Consider the following 16,067-nt stretch of genomic DNA (forward strand, 5'->3'; position numbering starts at 1 on the left):
ATGTACTAGTTCTGAGGCTAAAGAAAACAGACTCGTAGGATTTCAGCAGTGGATGCTTGAGCTTTTGAGTTGCTGGCAAAGCGTGTCTGAGACTCGGAGTATTCCCTGCAGCATCTTCTGAGATACACAGCAGCTGAGCATCTATCTGAAACTACCGCTGGTTCCCTCAGAGCCCCCAGGCTTGGGTAAATCTTTTCCTGGACTCTCACATCACTGGTGAATTCTGCAAGGATACTGGGTCATGGAAGTGTCCTTGCTTTACATCCTTGAAGCTTGGGTAGGGCTCATGTGCTTTGCATTGAGTTTCAGCCCAAGTCTTTGCTCTACATGGTAGAGGAGAGATTCTGCTCTAGGCACATCAGAAGCGCCTGTGTGCTATTTGTTTTCCCACAGTGCTTGGGCACTCTCCTGGACAAGTCTCGAAAGACCCTGTGATTCAGAAAAGAAGTGCAGTCTCCAAAGGAAGAAAGATGTGCTCAAATTTCTGCAGTTTTTTCCTTGCGCCTCTGCTGGCACTTCATTAAGCTTCTGTCTCTCCCCAAGTGTGTGCAGCTTGTTTGAGATCCCTGGGAATTGCAGCAGGCTGTTACCCATGCTGCGCATCCCGCAGAGGTTTCTTCCAGTGACTCCCTCCCCCCTTTTCTTCTGTGCAATGCCTGGAGGCTGAATTCTTAGAGTTTAGGGCCCTGCCATCCCAGATTCATTAAAATGTTAATGGCTTTTCTTGTTCTGTAGCTTCTTCCAGACAGGAGGGGTAATGCATGAAGTTTCTGTAGTTAATTTAATGCATTCTGGTATTTGGGATTATGTATGCTACGTATGGATGCTGTGTTCTTGCAGACGTGTATTCCTTTTTAGTATCCCTCTTCTCCAAGAAGAGGGTTTTTTGTTTGCCTTTGACAAGTATTAAATCCTCCAGATTCCACTGATATGTTTTTGTCACGATATTGCATGCTCCTTAAAATGCCCCAAAAGTTTTAATTTAATTGTAGTACTTTTATTTGAAAGAAATTGCTACCCACCACTCCCCCCCCCCCGCCCTTAACAGGTGTGGTGTGGAAGTCTGGATTTTTTTCTTTAATGTCCTATACCTTTTCCAGCCTTTGACAGATTGTCAGCTCATTCAGCTCTTTTAGGATAAGAAGAAAAATCACTGTGAGCTTGCACACTGGACAGTGGCTGCTGGGTATTAGGCACCGGGGTGGCTTTCCTAGCCTTCCCAGCTGCAGAAGAGCCATTTGAACCGTCCTGCTGTCCAGCCCCTTCTGGGATGAAGACTAACCCCCTTGCTTATGTAGGAGATGAGCCTCTTGCTCTTCTGTGTCCGCCTGCACGTTGCTGTCTCTCTGTACTCAAAGCCTGGCAGGCTTCTCTTCTGCTCTTCTTCTTGCTTGCATTGAACATATCGACCAAGGACTTGGTCACGCAAGCCCATAGCATCAGTGTAGTTGCTGTGTACGGGCAGATTTGCACTAGCTGTCTGTAGTGGCTCTCTAGCTGGCAGCAGGTAAGGGGATTCAGGTTAGCTGTTCCTCCATGGAAGTGTTCTGTAACCTTGTGGTTTGGTGTTGCGTCCAAGCCCCGAGTCTCAAACCTGTGGAAAAGATGTGTGTGCAATGGGAGAATTAAATGTGTTTTGATAATCTTCATAGATGGATTATGGTGGTTCTATTGCTGACTCCGCTGTCAGCGGAGCTGAGATGCGTTACTTTGTGAACGGAGGAGCAATGGGTTTGCTGTGGCATCTACTGAGGAAATCTGTGTGTGGGTGGATCTTGTTAAGCTGTATTTGACTCCGCATGATGCTTGATACCAAAATCTCAACGTGGTTCTTAACTTTGATATCCAATGAGAATAATACTGTTTGTTTAATGTGTACAGATGGATTCTGGCTACATGATATATTAGTTGCTACCCATTTCTGTAGTTTCTGGTTAAACTGAGCTTATGACTGTATTGATGGTGCAGTTGTTGTGGACGCAAGTCTTGTGACATCAGGATATTCTCATTCCAAAATCCTCTCAACACAGTTGCCATGTTATGGCAAACACACTGTCATTGATGTGAAAATAATTGCAGATTTCACAAAAGATAAATATGCTACCTCAGGATTACCCTGACAGTAGAGACAGTTCCTCAGAAGCATCTCAACAGTCGCAACACTGTAGCATAAGGAGAGAGCTGCTGCAATGAAAGGCTGCCGGTCTGTGGAGTATCTGAGATTTTGGAGGTCAGTCTTTGGTAGCTGTATGCCAGTGTTCCAAATGTTCCATGAGCCTTATTTTTACTTTGTCCTTGTTTCCAAAATGGATTATAGTTGCAGATTTAGAAACTTTTATTAGAAACTTCTATTTTGTTTTGTCTTCATTTATCAAGGTACTTTCAGAAATCAACAGCAATGGTATTTAACTGTTCTACTTCCAGTTGCAGGTGGTTTGATATTACTGCTTTGTATTTGAAGTGTTTATTCTTTTTAGCCGCTTTACAACTTTTAATTAAAAGTCTCTTAGAGATCTTAGTCATCCTCTGGACACCACATTTATTCCATATTGCGTGATAGGTACATTATATTCAATAAATCATTTAAAGCTTCCTTAGAAGGCTGGGTGAGCATGCAGCAGCTGACCTGCAGAGCAGCAGTCCATGCCACTGAAGAGCAGTGTGTCGTCTTTGCTTCGCTCTCTGGGGCTTCAGCTCACTTGTTTGTATCAGTGCATGCACACCAGTGCTTTCCCTTTAGCTGTCTGCTCTCAAAGACATACCTGTCGTCTGTACTGTGGGATTACCTCCCTTCTGCCCACAAAGTGGGTAAGTGTCCCCCTTTTCCTCTCCCCCACCAAAAGCAGGATAACCAGTGTTTTCAAACTAGAAATACTGACAGAGGAAAGGCTTGAACACTTCTTTCAGTTCAGCCTGGGCTGGTGACCCAGCTATTTTACAGTGAGGACATAAGCTAATTAGGCAGAAGCACTCTAAGTCTTCAGATCCTATCCTGCAGCCCTACATGGTCTCCGCTTTCTCATCTAACAGCTGCTGCCTTTTGCCCTGTGCTCTCACCTCGGATCTGACTGTCCACCTCTGCTGCACTTCCACAGTGTCCAAGCAGAGACCTCCTCCGTGAAATCATCGTCTTCTCTGCCAGCCACCAGCTGCCCTGACATGAATGTGCTGGTACAAATCTGGTAGTAAATAGCAAAACCCAGAATGCTGAGAAATAAATGTCCACTGAGCAAGCAAGCGTCAATTCACAAGAGAAAAAGAAGAAGCCAGCAAGCTGTTCTGTGAGGCAGTATAGTTGGCAAATGCATCTCTTTTGTTAACATATGCAACTGCTGGATGTTGCTTGTTTGCCTTCTCAACTGGTTTGTGTCCAGGTGAGCACTTACGGACAAACAAGAATTGCTCTCCTACTTCTCAATGGACATGTCTTACCTGGTACAAGAAAGCATCCTGTGAATGCACTCAGTGCAGCCCTGGTTGTCAACACCTGAAAGCCATGGGACATCCCACCAGGGACTACTGTGGTTTGTATGGTAGTAGACCACTACTGCAGATGGTCTTAAGCTTTAGCCTGGGTCAGGCCAGTGACTGTTTTTTGGCTTTGTGGTGTGTTTTGGGTTTTTGTTTTTTTTTTTTTTTTTTTTTTTGTGCTAATGAAAGCAAAGCTCCCTTGTTGCAGACTTGGAGATAACAGAATTTTTCACTCTTTTAGATGGTTGCTTGCCAGCAGTTGTGTTGGGTCATTGGGGGTTTGTTTGTTTGTTTGTTTGCTTCTTGACACATCTAATTTCTAGGAACATGCATTTTCTTTGTGTTTATACATTTTCTCCCCTCCCTCGCTTGAGGTTAGTTTAAAACCTGTGCTTAAAAAACTTTATCATCTTTGTCTTACACATGAAGTTTAGGCATGTGCAAAGCAGAATAGTGGGGAAGAAAGAAACATGTACTGCAAATTGCTTTTAGATTCTGGAGCACTGCAGAATCCCACAGCCGTGTAGAAATTCTTGCTTGCTTTGAAGAAGTGGTGTGAAAGTTGGAATTTGTGAATGTGTTTCACTAAAATGAATTTGATGATGTTAAGCTGGAGGAGGAGGTGAACTTTACATACAGCAGGAGAAGTAAGGTGAGAGAGAAAAGACTGGACCTTGTTACTGAGCAAGGCTCATCAGGGCAGGGAAGGAAGAAGCAGCAAGTGCTGGCAGTGACTGAGAAAGAGAAGATAAGTGAAATCTCATGATGGAATAATCTAATTAGAGAAGTTTAGAAGGTGTTATTTTTAAATGGATTACAGAAAAGTGGATTTTTCCATCATGGTATATTCTGCCAGATTTAACTGTTTTTTCTAAGGAAACTTTGCTAATGTACTTGGGTGCACATCTAGCAACAGTGTCTGGTTTCATCCAAATTCAAGAGAAGGCTATGGATTTTGAAGGTTTTTTTTTGGGTTTTTGGGATTGTGGGTGTGGGTTTTTTTCTTTTTGTTTTTTTTTTAGTGAGTTTTGTTGTTTTTTGAAGCAGCAGGACAAGTTGGAGACAGAAACCTTTGGCCTGCAGAAGTATCAGCTAAAGCATTAAACATCAGGCAATCCATATGGGAGTGACATAAAATAAATACTTCATCTTCTGGATAATCTAGATTAGAGATCATAAAATGGCAGTCTGCAAACAGGCGTTGTTAGTTCTTGTATACACAGAGTTGCTTGGGTTTTGGTTTCTTTTTTGTTGAGAAGATTAGATGCCATGACTATGAAGTTACTGAGGAATTAATCCAACAGATCTGTAACTTTGCTGTGAAAACACTTAATACCCTTTCTGTCATCCACAGCTCCATAGGTAGAATACTAGTTTTTACTTCTTTTGTTTTTCCTTGCTTCTCAGACTAAAAGTATTTAATTCCTGCTAGCCTCAAGGTCCAAGATGGAAATCCTTATGAAAATGTCTCCTGGCCTTGTTTAACTCTTCATAGGCATGTATGAGCAAAAAGGTAGAAGACCTGAATTCCTTGCTGAACTCGGGCTCTTCCACTTAGTTCACCTGGAACTACTGTCTCCTTGTGATCTGATCTTTGAGCTTCACCCCTCCCTTCCCCTCCCCACTTCTTTTTCCTCCCGTTTCCAATTTACAGCTCCTGCTCCTCTGTTGCTGCTTATTCCTGGAGCTGAGAAGGACAGTCTATTGATTTACCACATGGTGTTTGTTCAAAAACCACCTTGTTTTTATGTCCCCACACAGGTTTCTTTCAAGTAAATTGCCTAATATCTATGTATCCGTGAAATGCAGCTTTGTGGGGATTTTGTTTTTCCCTGATCCTCTCCTCCTTTGGAAAAGGGACGTATCCAGAAGCAATGAGAAGGAGCAATGAAATACGCACCTCGCTTCAGTTTCTTGTTGATTATACAGTAAGGGCTTTAGTTGGGAAAACCCAACCTGAAACTGAGAATTTTCCTTACAGCTGTAAAGATGGGTCTTAAAAGAGCCATATCTCTTGTATTTTGTGTATCCTCAGCCTCAGAGCGTGAAGAGGAAAATGCTGCAACCTGTACAAGAGCCACTTAATCTCAACAGATTTTACAAGAACCGCGTGACTCCTGTCACATTGTGCCCCAGAAACTGTAGCACTTTACCTAAAGAGATTGATTACTTCAGCCTTCAGGGCTAGTAGCAAAACCTGGGTTTATAGAAAAAAAGAAGCCTGTCGGATCGTTCTGTATGTCATGATCTTAATGTGGAAATGGAGGGAGAGGATGAGGAACCTTCCTCCGTTCCTTCCCCCTGCAGAGGCAGAACCTCTGGGAGCTGCACTTGGTTGCTTTGGGGAGGGTCGAGAGATGTGGTGGTGGCACGTGCGAGACAACAGCCTACTCAGCTGGGCTTTCCAGCTGAAGAGCCCTTTGCAGAGACAAACAAGTATTTGCAGGACAAATTCCTTCTTGCAAGGTATTTGACTGAGTGGGCAGTTTCCTTCCTCCCGTGTTGGGAAGGTGGAGGAGGTGGAGAGCAGGGCTGGAGAGCATTCCCAAGGGCAGGTTTCTCAGAGACCCCTCTGAGAAGCCGGGTGGCATGGAGGAACCTCTGTGGAAGCAAGAAGAGAACCTTTAGGCTCCTAAACCAAGGAACCTCCGTGGAAGCAAGAAGAGAACCTTTAGGCTCCTAAACCACTCAAGCACTGCAGTGCTTAACGCTTCAATGGGCCTTCTGTTGGTGTGTGATATACTATCGTAGATACCATATATTATATATGTGAGAAGAGGCAGGGAGAGAAATCTTCTGTGTATTGAATTGGATGGATGAGATCTGGTTTGCGGCTGAGGGATAATGCTGCATGGATTCACAGCCTTTGAGTCTGGAATGGGCTTCCTGGGTATACATTTGGTGTAAACTAATCAACTGCTTAATACATTTATGAATTACTAATCGCTAAGCAGTTAAGGTGTTTTGCCTGTGTTGTATATACCTGGTGGTGGGCTTTCCACTATGACCATCTAGATCAGGACTATTAGCTGACTTTTGCAGGGGTGTATGCAGTGTGCCAGCTCCAGCCCTCCTAAAGCACAGTGCTCCGTGTTGCCTTCATAGCTGGAAAATATAACAGCATCCAGTAGTTACTCCTGAAAGACTCTTGAACATTGCAAACTCTCCCTCAGGAATGTGGTGCGTCTCTCATGTCTGAGACTTCAGCAAAGTTCTTGCAAAAATACTTTTTACTTTGAGCTAGAGTCACTGTTTGAGTAGCTCTGGTCTGGTAGCCCTGTCACAGTCTCGGACCTTGCTGTCTTGATATTGATTGGGTATTGGAAATTACGTTCTCTGTTGCAGAATATGTAAAGCATGCTGGCTGTGTAGCCTTTGGGTAGACAAAAAAAGTACTGTCAGTGCTTGAAATTCAATATAAAATGCTGTAAAAACATGCCATACAAAAAGTTTTATCAGCTTAAAAATAAGATTGTCTTCTCCCCCTGAAGGAAACTGGTGGAATGGGGATTGGGAGATGCAGCTGTTGTAAAAATCTTAAAAAAAAAAAAAAAATCAGCAACAAACAAAAGGATTTTTAGAAGTAATTTTCTCATTGGGGCAGTACAGAATTCCCTAGTGTTAAACTTGCCTCTTAAGTCACTTGTACAGGGCTTGCTAGGTCCTTAGCAAATTCTTGTGCAAACTAGGACAATAAATATCTGAAGAGGTATTTTGAATGGGGGGGGGGGAATATGTCCTCTTATATGCATGACTGCCAAGCTTGATTTTCATCCACTTCTGCTGGCATGACTTCTTTTTGCTGCCAGTGTATTTGTATTGTCACATGTCACAGGGCTTATGCTTGGTTTATGGCTTTATTATTAGCAATGCTGCACAATCTGTATGCCAGAACATCTGGGGCATCGTGTAAATGTAGATCATTCGTCAGTGTGTAGCATTAGAAGAATCCTGGATATTTAAGTAGGATTTGAGCTGGTTATCCAACAGTGGCAAGAAAAGCATTCAACGTTACTGCTGCTAATACTGGCAGAGCTGTACGTGTTAATGTCTGTAACGAAATTGAGTAGTCAACAGTAATGGTGAAAGCTGCTTAATCCATCAAGAGACAGAAGGACTTCTTTATATATTTTAATATCCTCTGTTGCATTTCAGTTGATTATGTCAATGCTTCTATTAAGGAAGCATCATCTTCTCTGCTATAATTATCACTCCATGTTTTTTTGTCATATACTAAAATGCTCCTTGCCTTTTCTGTTTGAGTTCATTTATTTGACGCAATGTTATAGTAGTCTTCACATGTAGTGATAAAGTATCTGCTCATGACTTGGTTGTGTTTTGCCTGAGAAATGTTTTTAAGATGCCTTGCAATTAAAATGAGTTATATTTCAACCTGTTGAACTTACTAAATATGTAATGATCCTTAGTTCAGAGAGTTGCACTGAGTTTTTTGTCTGTCCTTTGTTCAGTTAGGTGGAGGAGAAAAACAAATAGTAAAAGTATCAATGGGGGGAGGAAAATGCACTTTACGTGCAAAAAAAACCCATATAAATGGAATTTCCTTTCTTTTCCCTGTGTCTGTTACCATTTCTTATTGAAGATTTTTGCTCATGTAGTGACTTTTTAGTCTGGGATATCTAAGCTGGGAAAGCACATTTCATTTTCAAAACAGATTCAGTAATTTGCAAATAGATCCAAACTATAAGCAGTGCCTATACTGTCTTATTTCAAGTAGTGTCTTACATTGGAGTAACTTTTACTTAGCTCAGATTCTTGTTGGCTTTTAGAAATAATACCCAAGACTTGTAACAGAAAAAGCTTATCAAAACACTTTTGCTGAGAAGGCATATTTTCTGATTTTCATAGTCCATCATACAGAAGTAGGAGAGAAATTACCTGCAGTTTGGCAATGAAACTACATGTTGGTGGAGGAAATCGGTAGCATGATTAGTTTCACAAACTTTGCTACTGAGGATTTAAGTTTATCTTCTGCTTTATATGTTGCATTTTTATGTGTGTATATATATATATTTATTCCCAAACAAATTAGTATACTTAGTTCTACTTGAGCTTTGATTTTTGTGGGGGGGCTTTGTTTGTTTTTTTTTTTTTTTTATTTGGGAGAATGATTCACACAGAAAAGTGTGTATCTGTATATGAAAGGGTTGTGTGTGTACACATATGCAATATAGAAGTTGCAGACACTGGCTTGGCTGCAAAGAAATGAGTTATTTTGAGTCCTCAGAAGCTTTGAAATAGTGATGTCCCTTTCAGGACTTTTCCAGCTAGTTATCCAGGGAATGATGGTATGAAGACTAGATGGTGGATGACACATTCTTTACTTGCTGATGGTTAGCTGAGCTCTGTATTGGTGTTTTGTCATTGCTGTAATGCAACGTAGGAGTAACAACATCTATTTGAGTGCATGTAGGATCTCTGTTGTCAATAATCCTGTAGTACAAATTCAGTCTTCTACAGGCGGCTCAATCTGTAGGATCTACTCAATCATGGAGTGGTTAAAACCATCAGCTTTGCTGTCTGTAAATGCAATTTTGATATTGTTTTGAGTTGATGTGTATTTCTTTGTAGGAAAAGGGAAAGTTTCCATTTCTGTGTACTGTTTGCATTTCTTAGAACACCCTTTCAAAAGTGAATGCTTCTACGTGAATGTTTAAAAAAAAAAAAAAAAGAGGAAGTATTAGTTTATTTGCCATCTGTTCTGCAAGGCAGAACAATGTCCCTGCGATGACATCAGTGCTTTTACTTTCTGGAGCGTTGGTGACAGGCAAATGTTTTTAAGTACTTTGAGTGTTTCAAGAATTTATCACTTTAAGGTCATAATTTAATCAGGCAATCTTAATGAAACTTCTGTTTTTCATTTTAGTTTCTTAAATGCACTATTCAGACCTGTTTGTCCTTGCCATGTGAAACCAATAGTGTGAGGTTTTGACTCCTGAAGCGAAGTCAGCAGAATCGCTTGTGAATGTGACACTTTGAAATAGGCTGGTTGTTCAAGTGTCTCCCATTTGAATTTGGGAGCCCTGTGGCTCCTGTGGCAGTTCCACGGCTACTTCTGAGGCTCTTCGTGGAGGATCTGCTGGCTGACTGCGCCACGGGCATGTGTCGTCCTGGACTGAGGCTTGAGGTGAAACCCATGAAGAGGTTTGAAGAGCCTGACCACAAGGCTTGGTTGCTCCCTGGCCTGACACCCCCTGCTCACTCATTGCTGTTGGATTTCTAGGAAAGATCAACTGTTTCCCCTCAAATACCAAAGCTGTTAGGAAGGAATGGGTGGGTAAGAACATATAAAATATCTCTGATGGGACTTAGTCTCTAAAGTCACCTATTCCGTTTTATGGGACAACTGCTGCTGTTGACAGGACTTAGGGTTTATCTAGATTCAAAAGTAGTTTATGGCTCCATGCAAACCTCAAGCTAGGTGGCTTTGTTTGGTGTTGTGGAAGCACAGCTTGGTTGTTTGATGTGGCACACCGTGGGTATTCACCTTTCTTATTAATTATTTTGATATTTAGTAACAGTGAATACATTTTCTGAATGTGCAGTGTGTTTCTGGGGTTAGTGATTAGACCACTCCAGAGCTACTTGTAATCATTAGGAACCGTTTCTCCATCTGCCCCGGCTGTTTCCAGAGCTGTGCCTGGTGAGTGTACTGGGAGCACTGGGGTTCATAAGGCAAGAGTGATTTGCTGCCATTCCAAGAGCAGCACCTCTTGGGATGGAGTGAAACCCTTTTGGGGGTGCCCGTACCCCTTCTTCCCTGCAGCCCTTCCCACTCGTGCAGAAGAAGGTTCCCAGGAGATGCTCCTCTACCGCCTTTTCATTGATCGTTCACAACTGGTGACCTGTGGGTTTGGAAGATGTTCTTGCTGGCTCTGCGTTCAGTTCTGACCTGGGAATCATTCAAAAGAAATGCATTTGCTCAGATTACCTGGCAAGAGATGACCCTGATGAGCAGATACTCTTGTCCCTCCTCCGTCCGTCGCACCACTTTTGGGGAGAAGAGCTGAATGAAATACATAAATAGTCAATTCTGAGTTACTCAGCTAGGTAGGAGGAGGCCTAATTTCCAAGTATTTTTCAACAAGTAGCTCACTGATGGCTGCTGAGGTCAGTGGTGCCACTTGCATGAGGAAAAATCTATGAAGACATTTCCTGAAGTATTCTTTGTGATGAGAACATCAGGAAGAGGAGATGGAGTAGGTGTAATGCTCTGTAGAAAAAATGGAAATAGGAGAAAAACCTTGGAAACAGAAATCTGATTTTTACTTTAAGATTTGCCTTTTTTTCTTTTTGAATTCTTTTCAAAATGAATCATAAAAATCTAAGTTGCTAAACAAGGAAACCAAACATGTTAATTTCATTTTTGCTGGATCTCAATGACAGTAAACAAGGACTTACACAGAGTCCACAGCCTATTCGTGGAAATACAGCTTGATGTAAAAGACCCAGAAGACAATTGTATTTTTAGGATAGCATGCCTAACTTCAGTAGGTAAATGTGTTACGTGGAAGATACTTGAAAAAAAAACCACCAACCCTATTTTCACGTAGAAATATCTCTGATGACTTTCTGGCAATCTGAAATAGTGTACTGGTACTTACTTGGGACCTGTCAATTTAAATATATTTTCAAATTACCTGGCTTTAGTGCGAGGGAGGCTGGTTCTGCTCCTGTGAGTGTATGTTACAGGTGGAGAGACTTGCACATTCTCTTCTTCCTTCCCTTGTTTTCCCTGCCCATGTTGTTTTTGCCAGCACAGACTGTGGGCATGTATTGATCAAATTACAAGAGGTTCAGATTTTAATTGTTTCTTTAGGACAGTCCTAGCATATAGAAGGTCTGTTTTTTTGTTGGGCAGAGGCTGATAAAGATCAGTCCAGGGACAGGTGAGTAGCCTAGAATCAGGAAGATGAGTGTGGAGCAGGAGGGGGAAATGGGATGTGAAAAAGCACAAAATGGCTCTGCCACAACAGCTGTGTACTTGGACGTGAAGCAGTCTTGCGTGTTGAAATGTATTGAAAGGTACCAAGATAATTCCTTGCAGTAGCAAGTTACTGAATGTAATGAGGCAATAATTCCAGTGTAGATGCAGTACAGTTGTTGACAATTTTTTCTTTTTCTTTCTCTTCTGCAGATATTCCTGAAATACCAGAAAGCATCTCATTCTGCAGAGCACTACAGGTAGCAGATTTCAGTGGGAATCCACTGACTAGGTAACTTCCACCTTCTTCTTAGTACTTGCCATACCAGAATTACAATCTTGCTGTAACAATTACAATTTTAAATAAGCCCTTAAAAATTGTGATCTAGGATCTCTATGAAATCTTGCCAACGGTGTCTGTCTCTGGCAGGGACTGCAGCAAAAGTTCAGATTTAAAAAGTGATGTGCATCTTTCCTGGGAGGGGATGAAATTTGCTAGCCAGCCAGGAAAAATGTAAATCTGATTGTCTCAAGTAATTTTCATTCCTCTTCCTAAATGCATAGGAAAACTATGCTCATACTTGGGAGAGATAAGGCAATGGTTAGCACAAATGCATTGGCACAAACCCAGGTGCCTGACAATTCGGAATAGACTTTAGATCAGCCGCTGCAGATAATGGCTTTTACTAATGATTAAAGCTTGGACTAGTGTTTCATCACCCTCCCATCAGTTGGGACACAGTGACATGCAGTAACATGTGGCAAAAATGCACTGCATATGTCAGTGGCTGCTGCCAGTCTGCGTTCTGATGAGCTGGGGTGTGGGGATTAGGCACACTTTTAGTATAGAAGAGGAATTTTGTTTACATTTCTGTGTTCCTTTTGCTGAAGAATTTTGAATTTATCTAGTGAAATGAGGCTGGAGATAGCAAGGAAGAGGTGATCTTCTAGTTAAGACCTTTGAATACTATTTGGAGAACTGTTTCCTAAAGCAGCCCATGCCACAGAGCTTCTTTGTGATGTGGAGCAAGTCACATAAGCCAGAGTATTCACGGTGTGCGCTCGCTCGTTGACCTGCTTTGCTTTGCACTGAGATGGGCTAGGAATACTTGCACGATTAGCTGGCTGGCTGGGGTGCAGGAGTGCTAACAAACAGGAGAGTGTCTGTAATATCTCAAGCCGCTCCAGTGGTTTTGCAAGACAGGCTTCTCCCGTGTGTGCAGCTGCGATTCTTCAGAAGTGCGCTCTGAAGATCACCCATAGTGTGTTCTAAGTTCTCTGGAAAGTCACATCTCTAAGTGTTAAAGGGACACTTGTGATCTTAATCCCTGTGCCTCTGTAGCCCATTTATATAGTGAGGATAATAACACCACCACAAAAATCTGGTAAAGCAAACTGAGGCTGAACTGATGTTCAGATACACGAGTGGTGAGGGTCACCAAACAGCTTTTTCCCAGTCATCAGTGTGCAGTACATAAAGCTCAGAGCTGCATCTTGTGGTATTGAAACCAAAATTGTCTGTAGTAGTGTGCTAGTTATCTTTCTCTATTTTGTGTGCTGGATAAGGCCTTCGGCCCAAGTAATGTATTTCCTTAAATGGTAGCTGTAATGCACAGCTACAGCTGAGTGGAATTAACAAAAGAGTTGAAAGGCTTTTTAATGGGCTTGAAATAAATCTCATAACTCTTTGTTGACAGTTTAAGGGAATTCTAAAAATTCTTGATAAAGTGGCTCCGAAGTGTATGCATGTCCTGGAAAACATCACTCCAAGCAGTTTACTAAGTTAGAAAACACAGATACCAGAAGCTGTTTACACATGGTTGCCAAGTATTTTTCTGTGATGAGATCCAGAATTTCAGTTTTACCTATATGACAGGATGTAGGTTTTGGCACTAATTTGCCCAGGCAGAGTGGGAAAGTCTCATAGTGATTTCCTTTTGTGTGATATCCTGGAACTTTTTTCAGCCACTGATTCTCATCCTTATTTCCTCTAAGCTTAAAAGCCAGTCAAAGATCTTCCCAGTCAGTGTTCTACTACTAATACAGTATGTTGCCTTATTGTCAAACTTAATCATTGATGAACCTGCAGCATTAAAAGTGGCTGGCAGATCATTTTTCCAGAAGATTTCAGGTTTATGGTAATAAAAAGGCTCATTTATTGTAAATTAGACTGGAAGTCCACTGTATGCTATAGATAGAAGAGAACAGTTCTAGTTGGAAGGGACCTACAACAATCATCTAGTACAACTACCTGTCCACTTGAGGGCTGACCAAAAGGTAATCAGCCCATTTAACTCCAGTCTTAAACCTGTTAGAGCCTAAACAGTAATGGATAGTTACAGTGGCACTCACAGTGTAGAGATATTGAGCATGTTCTGTTAATAAGGTCGACAAAGAGTGCACTATGGAGCTGAGCACATGAAAAGCGCCCGTGTCCCCCATTGTAATTTGTCTTTTTCCCTTTCCCCATCATGCACAGTTGTATTTGCCTGTAGGTGTGCATCTCCTTTTGACTAGTAGACTGCAGGTCATACCATGTGCGTTGAGCTGGGTGATGGGGAGAGCGGGAACCAAACCAAACGCTACAGCTTGAGCTTAGATTGCATGCTCTAAGGGTCGAGCAGAAGTTGGATGGCTGGGCCAGGGGCTTCTCCTCCTCTACCCCCTTGCTCCTTTACCCCACCTTGTGTCCTGTGCAACTGCAAACTGAGCTACTTGGTGCAACCTGGCTGCCAGCAAGCAGTGAGTGGTCCAGGAACCCATCCGTGGGAGGGGAAGCCGAGCCTTGCAGAAGACCAACTGGGTGATGGACCTAAAGGCTTTGGGAACTTTGGGAGTGTTTTGCATGTGGCTGCATTTTATAGCGTAAGAACGGAGGGATTACATGCTGCTGTGTTGTGAACTAGTAAATGTGAAATGCTGTAACAGCAGAACGTTGTCTTCATAGTGAACAGACTGTTTCTTCAAAAAGCAGCAATTGAAGAGCAGCCTAGTAGCTAATATGAAAAGGCCATGCTGTAAGCATGTATGGAGCTGAAGCCTGAATAAAAATAATTAATTTAATTATTTTACCATCTAGGTGATACAGGAAACTAATAGTAAAAAAGTTTGTTTTTTTCTTTTTTTTAGTAAGTTTGATTTTTTAAATTTGTTAAAATGCTTTAAATGTCCTCAAGCTCTATAGCTTTTTAAAGTTGCAAATTGGGGGCAGGGAAGACAGGGTCTAGGAGACAGGGATATTACCTGTTCTTTGACAAAGAAGAAACTTTAAAATCTCGTAACTCGTGGGTTGTTTTTTTTCATACTATGTCCCTTAGAATTTTCTGAGAGTCATGCTGGAGTCTGGGCATGCCTCCCTCTGTGTCTGTTTGCTAAATAGACTCTTGTTTTCCACTACATGTTCTCTTTTTCAGTATGTATTACATGAATGCGAATACTTCTGCTGGAAGTCCTTGATTTGAATTAATTTCTCCACAGGTTGCCCGAAAGCTTTCCTGAATTACAGAATCTAACATGTCTTTCAGTAAATGACATCTCTCTGCAAGCGCTACCTGAAAACATTGGGAAGTAAGTTTTTTATACTTTATTACTATCTTAATTTGTTTTCTCTTTATTGTTTTGCCTATTGTGTACATGACTTGCATAATTGTATGTAATATACTGTAAAGTTATTTACAGGACTGCGCTTATTTTTTATATTTTTTCCAGTTTGAGGGATCTGTTTAAGAAAAATCCCTTTGCATTTCCACTTGTGATTAGCAGGCTAATGCAGAATCTGAAGCATGTGTGTGTATGTTTTGACTCTGTTCTCCGGGATTTGGAGTAACTTGGAATTTTGGTTGCAAAATTAAATAGGTGTTTTGTGATGCAGATCTGACCTTTTGCTTTCCTTCATTGTAGTAGACCATTGATCCATTATTGTGAACATGTCAGATGGCTTGCAGCTTAGCTCAAAACCAGACAATTGTTGGCACAAGAACAGATGGGTAAAAGCTGGCTGTGATCAGGGTGGAAATTAGAAGGTTCCTAACTACAGGAGCAGTCTGGTTCTGAAAAAACCTCCAGTGGGAGCTGTGGAGATGAAAACTCACAGAACAGCTCTTAAAATGAAATTTGATAAGCTTTTAAGATGTGTTTGTTAACTCTGGAAGGGTTGCAAGGGCAGACTTCCAAAGTGGAGACAGATGGAGACTAAAGAGAACATTGTTTATCTGTCTCTTTTTGACTGAAATGAACATCCACACTTACAGAAGGGAAATCTCTCTCAGTGGAGAGAAGAGTATCTCTTCCAATTTAAAGGAGAAGAGGTAATTCCATGTCTCCTCACCTGAATATGTGAGAATGGCTGTGCTGATTCAGATCAAAGACTCATCTAGCTCAGCTTCCTTCTACAGTTGCAGTAAGTAGATGCCTAGTGAGGATTAATAAGAAAAGCATGTGTTTGATTACTCCTCTTTCCATCCCCTGACTGTTTCTGGTTCAGAGGATTTCCTGAGCTTTGGATTTTGGTTTGTCTAATCGGTAGCCCGTAATGAATCTCTCTTCCGTGTACTTGTCCAGTTTCTCCTTGAGCTTGTGTAGACAACTTTAGTATTCTCCCCTGGCAAATAGCTCCACAGGTCAATTACCCATTGCATTGATTTGTTGGGGTTTT

At 41.7% G+C, this 16,067-nt stretch overlaps 1 protein-coding gene across 4 annotated transcripts in view; it reads left to right on the forward strand.

The window, feature by feature from the left end:
* Positions 1-16,067, forward strand: part of LRRC1 (leucine rich repeat containing 1) — a 104,209-nt gene that overhangs the window by 19,024 nt on the left and 69,118 nt on the right. For all 4 annotated transcript variants that reach the window (XM_075049312.1, XM_075049313.1, XM_075049314.1 and 1 more), the window contains exons 3-4: positions 11,627-11,705; positions 14,891-14,980. In XM_075049312.1, the coding sequence (XP_074905413.1) occupies positions 11,627-11,705; positions 14,891-14,980 (169 nt within the window). The remainder of the gene's footprint in view (positions 1-11,626; positions 11,706-14,890; positions 14,981-16,067) is intronic.

Source organism: Buteo buteo, chromosome 17 (genome assembly GCF_964188355.1).
Source record: "Buteo buteo chromosome 17, bButBut1.hap1.1, whole genome shotgun sequence".
In the NCBI taxonomy this organism is placed as follows: Eukaryota; Metazoa; Chordata; class Aves; order Accipitriformes; family Accipitridae; genus Buteo; species Buteo buteo.